Genomic DNA, 6749 nt, shown 5'->3' with positions numbered 1-6749 from the left:
TTAATCTAGAGATGACAGGACAGGGGTCATGGATGGTAGCTTTGTGCTGTGGAAAACTACTCGAGTTGCGCTAAAGACAGTGACATGTCCTTCATGTCTGTTGAGACACTGTTTGTTTATTGCCCTCCTGTCGGTTAACAAACATGCAATTTATCCGGTAGCACAGGGTTAAGACTCAAGTCTCGATTGCTTATGTGAAAACTATATCAGAGTGCTTGCTATGTGCAGTAATTAATTAAGTTACATTAGTACAGACGACATGGCAAAACTCGGTATACCATAGTCTAAACATGCATGAAACTTATTACCTGAAATCATTATTCCTCAACAAGTCGGTGCAAAATGATGAGAGAATGGCATCACAGGCTAGCATAGCCAACTTTGGGGATCTTTTTTTTCTTCCTCTCAACACCAAACTCATGTCTGCATGATTAAGTTTGGTTGGTGCCAACAGTTGCTTAAATACCACCACACGCCATTGCATGACCTGATCATCCCCATCTCGAGTACGTTAATTAGCCTGCACCTCTGCTAGCTGGCTGCACATCATGCAAAGTTGCTCAAAATCAAACACCTTGGATTAGGGCATGCATGCATTAGGCCCTATAAATTGGCTTGGTTTTCGTTTCCTACTCCCTAGGTAGGCTTTCCTACTAATGTAGCCGTTTTGATCAAGATGCATGTGTTTCTAGCCGTTTTGGTGTGCTGTGGCACATTGCTTGGGTATTGGCATTCTGATGATTTGTGCCACATACACCAAAGTGGAGTAGAAACACAAGTTCAGATACCTTCAGTGTCTTGTAAACAATAATGTCCAACGGAGAGCTTGTCGGCATTCCTCCACGGTGCAAAAATCAGATTTACTGTTAGGAATTCGACATTACACAATGAAGCATTAAGGTATGAATGTATAATTTGCAGAAGATTTAGAAGGTTACGGCTACCTTATCTTGTTTTCTCTTTGTTTCTTTCTTTCTTTCTGTGGTTTCTATATTATGCAAGACATTCAAACTCCGGAATAATCCAATTAAACAAGAACCAGTACAGCATCGTGTTCTTGATTGCTCTTCTTCCTTTTTCCCATTTGCCAGCAATCAACCATCCTTTTGCTTCCTATTTGTCTAACCTTTTCTATGTTCTTCGCTTCAATCACCAATAGTGGCTGATTGGCACAATTTTAAGTTGCTAGTTACTGAAGAGCTGCACCAGTTTCTACAATTTTTTTTTACATTTACATACATGTTTATGAACTTCAAACTGCTGATAACATATATAACAAATATTTCAGTATTCTCATAGAGTTGGCATTCTAAGGCCTATACGGCTATAGACATGGCTCTGAAAGCAAAAGTTTGACAGATTTTGCAGAGTACAGGCTAGGGCTTATGCCCTATACTAGACTTTACAGTAGAGAAAACTAGTGGATAGCTGGTTGATACTATCCCTAAGCTAGTCCCACTTGTTGGAACAAGTACCCGTGAAATCAGCTTGATACTTGATTCTCCCTCCGTCTCAAATTACTATTTATTTTAGCTTTTCTAAGTATACAACTTTTGTTATATATCTAGAGAAGTCAAAACGAATAGTAATTTGGAACGGATGGAGTAGATAGCAATTACTTTGTTGTGGTGTTTTTCTGTTCATGTGCAAAGTATTCGTTTGCACTTTTGCCTTGCTCAATATATGAACCACCAGACCTCTTTTCACTAGTTCTTATTCGTTACGATCAATTAATCACACTTAATCGATTACTCGGGTGGCAGAAGGAAGGTTCTGTAGTTCGATTCTTGTGATGCCAGTTCTTTCTTTTCTTATTTGGAACAATTTAAATTTTCACTGTCTATTCTATGTTCTAATGCTTCTTTGCAATAATCATGCCACTGTTGTAATGACTTGATCAGATACGATACGAAGAGGTGCAAATGGCAGCCTTGCAGGACAATTTTACTAATCACGTGTGATTCTTTCTCTGCCTGCTTTAGCAGCCCAGATGAATGTGTCAACTCTGCTTTCTAATTAACCCATTTAATTTAATTACTCTGCTAGTACCTATGTTGCCTTCCATATGATGAAGTTGTGGTGACATTCTGCTGGGGACATGTGCCAAGCAATGTACCAACAATCCTCTCTTGTCAGAAAACAGCAGTAACAGCAGCTGCTACTGCTCACTGTCACAGGAATGATTAGCATAAACTTTATTTTAACAAGGTCAACTTGGGCAGCCTTAACACATGCACCACGGTACATATCCTTCACGCCTGGTAAACTTTCTTTAATTCTTGTGCAGGACATGTGCCCAGATCTTAGCCAGGGTGCTTGCATCAGGACAACACCAAGAACATACCCTCTTATCTCCCTTTGGGTTAACTCTATTCTGCAATGGAAGCCTCCTGTCCCTCTGACTGGTAAATGTCATAGTACTAGCACTGCTTCTTTTTCTCAAAATTACAGTCCCTGTTCTTGTCCTACTAGCTTCTCTGTGTACTCTTACATCAGGATCAGCTGTAATGTTAGGCCTTCATCTACACAAAATGCAAGAGTAGATCTGCTTCAGAGCTTCATAAGCAGAACCTTCCAAAGAATAGGCCGTACGAATACCCAGTGTTTACAGCAGGTCGGTCTCTGATTATTAGTACTACTAGTAATCGGACCCTGAAAGCTAGAGCAGCTAATCTACTGTCTGCAATGACAGGGAATGTAAATTAAACATGCTATTAATCTACTCTGATCTGATGGGGGCAGGCACAAAGTAAAAGACTAAACAATGCCACAATTGCCCAAAAGCAGGTTGGAAAAGCCATGACTTTAAAACGCATTCCCTCCATGTTCCATGTTCTCATGTTTCATCCTCTCCCACCTCCGTCTCCCAGCTCACATTCGTTCACTTGGTGAGGTGTCCAGGCACTAAACAAACAATATGGTGGCATGTTAAGAAATGCCAAGAAGATTCATTAGATTATTACATGCTTTAACCAATCTCCCGGTGAGAATGATATAAAGCCTTTTCTGCTACCTTCACCTTCTAGCTAGCTGCAGCCCCTGCTGTTCCTGCAGATGCGGTGTCAGTGAACTTAGCTAGGCAAGCCAGACAGTGTCTCTGACATGGCGCAGCACTAGAAGCAGCAGAGCCAGAATAGGTGCTAGAAGAAGCAGCTGATTTCATCAGCTACCAAAAGCGCTTCCAGGAAAGTACTAGAACATTCTAATGGAAGCAAGAGCGCCAGTGCTGGTCCTAGCAGTGACACTGTCTTTGATCTTGGCCACCGGCGTTGGCGCCGCCGCCGGCGACGAACGGGCGGCGCTGCTCGCGCTCAAGGCGGGCTTCGTTGACTCGCTGGGCGCGCTCGCCGACTGGAAGGGCTCGTCGCACTGCAGCTGGACCGCCGTCGGCTGCAACGCCGCCGGCCTCGTCGATCGCCTCAACCTCTCAGGGAAGAACCTGAGCGGCAAGGTCACCGATGACGTGCTCCGGCTGCCGTCGCTCACCGTCCTCAACCTCTCCTCCAACGCGTTCGCCGTCGCACTGCCCAAGTCGTTCGCCGCGCTGTCCAAGCTCCAGGTGTTCGACGTGAGCCAGAACTCCTTCGAGGGCGCGTTCCCGGCCGGCCTCAGCTCCTGCGCCGACCTCGCCATCGTCAACGCCTCCGGCAACAACTTCGTCGGCGCCCTCCCTGCGGACCTCGCCAATGCCACCTCCCTCGAGACCATCGACCTGCGGGGCAGCTTTTTCGGCGGCGACATCCCGGCGGCGTACCGGAGCCTGATCAAGCTCAAGTTCCTGGGCCTCTCCGGCAACAACATCACCGGCAAGATCCCGCCGGAGCTCGGCGAGCTCGAGTCGCTCGAGAGCCTCATCATCGGGTACAATGCGCTCGAGGGAAGCATTCCGCCGGAGCTCGGCAACCTTGCCAGCCTCCAGTACCTCGATCTCGCCGTCGGCAGCCTCGACGGGCCCATCCCGGCGGCGCTCGGCAGGCTCCCGGCGCTCACCTCGCTCTACCTGTACAAGAACAACCTCGAAGGCAAGATACCGCCGGAGCTCGGCAACATCTCGACGCTCGTCTTCCTCGACCTGTCCGACAACCTGCTCACCGGCCCGATCCCCGACGAGGTCTCGCAGCTGAGCCACCTCCGGCTGCTCAACCTCATGTGCAACCACCTCGACGGCACCGTGCCGGCGGCCATCGGCGACATGCCGAGCCTCGAGGTGTTCGAGCTGTGGAACAACTCCTTGACGGGGCAGCTACCGGCGTCGCTCGGCAAGAGCTCGCCGTTGCAGTGGGTGGACGTGTCGTCGAACTCCTTCTCCGGGCCAGTGCCGGCTGGGATCTGCGACGGCAAGTCGCTCGCCAAGCTGATCATGTTCAACAACGGCTTCACCGGCGGGATCCCGGCGGGGCTCGCGTCGTGCGCGTCTCTCGTCCGCGTGCGCATGCAGAGCAACCGGCTGACCGGCACGATCCCGATCGGGTTCGGCAAGCTGCCGTCGCTTCAGCGGCTCGAGCTCGCCGGCAACGACCTGTCCGGGGAGCTCCCCGGCGACCTCGCGCTGTCGACGTCGCTGTCGTTCATCGACGTTTCTCACAACCACCTCCAGTACTCGCTGCCGTCGAGCCTCTTCACGATCCCGACCTTGCAGAGCTTCCTGGCGTCGGACAACATCATCTCCGGCGAGCTCCCCGACCAGTTCCAGGACTGCCCCGCACTGGCCGCGCTGGACCTGTCCAACAACCGGCTTGCTGGCACGATACCGTCCAGCCTGGCGTCGTGCCAGAGGCTGGTCAAGCTCAACCTCAGGCACAACCGGCTCACCGGCGAGATACCGAAGGCGCTCGCCAAGATGCCCGCGATGGCCATCCTCGATCTGTCGAGCAACTCCCTGACCGGCGGCATCCCGGAGAACTTCGGGAGCTCACCGGCGCTGGAGACGCTCAACCTCGCGTACAACAATTTAACAGGTCCCGTGCCGGGGAACGGCGTCCTGCGATCGATCAACCCGGACGAGCTGGCCGGGAACGCCGGGCTGTGCGGCGGCGTGCTCCCGCCGTGCTCCGGGAGCCGCGACATGGGCCTGGCGGCGGCGCGCCCCCACGGCAGCGCGCGCCTGAAGCGCATCGCGGTGGGCTGGCTGGCCGGGATGCTCGCCGTCGTGGCGGTGTTCGCGGCGGCGCTCGGCGGGCGCTACGCGTACCGGCGGTGGTACATGGGCGGCGGCGGGTGCTGCGGCGACGACGAGAGCCTCGGCGCGGAGTCCGGGGCGTGGCCGTGGCGGCTGACGGCGTTCCAGCGGCTCGGGTTCACGAGCGCCGACGTGCTGGCGTGCGTCAAGGAAGCCAACGTGGTGGGCATGGGCGCCACCGGGGTGGTGTACAAGGCCGAGCTCCCGCGCGCGCGCACCGTGATCGCCGTGAAGAAGCTCTGGCGGCCGGCGGCGATAGACGGCGACGCCGCGGCGGGGAACGAGCTGACCGCCGACGTGCTGAAGGAGGTGGGGCTCCTCGGTCGGCTCCGGCACCGGAACATCGTGCGGCTGCTGGGTTACCTCCACAACGACAGCGACGCGATGATGCTGTACGAGTTCATGCCCAACGGCAGCCTGTGGGAGGCGCTGCACGGCCCGCCGGAGAAGCGGGCGCTGGCGGACTGGGTGTCGCGGTACGACGTCGCCGCCGGCGTGGCGCAGGGGCTCGCCTACCTCCACCACGACTGCCACCCGCCGGTGATCCACCGCGACATCAAGTCCAACAACATCCTCCTCGACGCCAACATGGAGGCCCGCATCGCCGACTTCGGCCTCGCCCGCGCCCTCGCCCGCACCAACGAGTCCGTCTCCGTCGTCGCCGGATCCTACGGCTACATCGCGCCAGGTACCAATAACCATTGCAATCGCCAAAGCTGGATTCAGAGTTCGATCTCGAATCCTTGATGCGTTGAATTCAGAAGTTGATCGATTCAATTTGAATCAATGTGCAGAGTACGGGTACACGCTGAAGGTGGATCAGAAGAGCGACATCTACAGCTACGGGGTGGTACTGATGGAGCTGATCACGGGGCGGCGGGCGGTGGAGGCGGAGTTCGGCGAGGGGCAGGACATCGTGGGGTGGGTGAGGGAGAAGATCCGGAGCAACACGGTGGAGGAGCACCTCGATGCGAACGTCGGCGGCCGGTGCGCGCACGTCCGGGAGGAGATGCTGCTCGTGCTCCGCATCGCCGTGCTCTGCACCGCCAGGGCGCCGCGGGACCGGCCCTCCATGCGCGACGTCATCACCATGCTCGGCGAGGCCAAGCCGCGCCGAAAGAGCGGGAGCAGCGGCGCCGGCAAGGACGCTGGCGCCGCCGTCCCCGCCGCCGTGGTGGTGGACAAGGACAAGCCGGTGTTCAGCACCACGCCGGACTCAGACTACGCATAGATTTTGTTTTCTTTCAGTCTCAGTGCCTGTTAATGATAATTTGTTCTTGTACCTAGATTTTGAAAGATGCAGGGTTTTGAGCCTGCAACCACAAAATTTGCTGTGAAGATTAACTAGCCAGCCGTAGATCATGTAGATTATTAATGTAATAAGCTCGGTTATTTTTATTCAAAGTATAAAGAAATAAAAACAGAATCAAATCACTTGTCTCTCCAGACCGGGCTATTTGTGGAGGCTCTAAATTTGGCTTGCGGTAATTAGCAAATGGCTAAAAATTAACCTGACACTTGTCAAGACTTGCAGCTCCTACAAGACTCTATATAAACCACGGCTCAAGCG

General features: G+C 53.4%; 1 protein-coding gene across 1 annotated transcript; it reads left to right on the top strand.

Annotated features, from left to right (window-relative positions):
* Positions 1-509: 509 nt before the first annotated feature.
* On the top strand, positions 510-6538 carry LOC101765848 (MDIS1-interacting receptor like kinase 1). Its single transcript, XM_004952078.3, has 2 exons — positions 510-5867; positions 5974-6538. Exons 1-2 carry the CDS (start codon positions 3206-3208, stop codon positions 6408-6410), a joined length of 3099 nt encoding a protein of 1032 aa, XP_004952135.1. The 5' UTR covers positions 510-3205; the 3' UTR covers positions 6411-6538.
* The last annotated feature ends 211 nt before the right edge of the window (positions 6539-6749 follow it).

This window comes from Setaria italica, chromosome I, assembly GCF_000263155.2.
Source record: "Setaria italica strain Yugu1 chromosome I, Setaria_italica_v2.0, whole genome shotgun sequence".
NCBI lineage: Eukaryota > Viridiplantae > Streptophyta > Magnoliopsida > Poales > Poaceae > Setaria > Setaria italica.
Note: the sequence above shows the minus strand (reverse complement) of the source record. Positions and strands in the feature narration are given on the sequence as shown.

Coding starts and splice junctions, on each gene's coding strand:
- LOC101765848 (XM_004952078.3), top strand. CDS start 3,206: ATGGAAGCAAGAGCGCCAGTGCTGGTCCTAGCAGTGACACTGTCTTTG. Junction 5,868..5,973: donor CTACGGCTACATCGCGCCAG/GTACCAATAACC, acceptor ATCAATGTGCAG/AGTACGGGTACACGCTGAAG.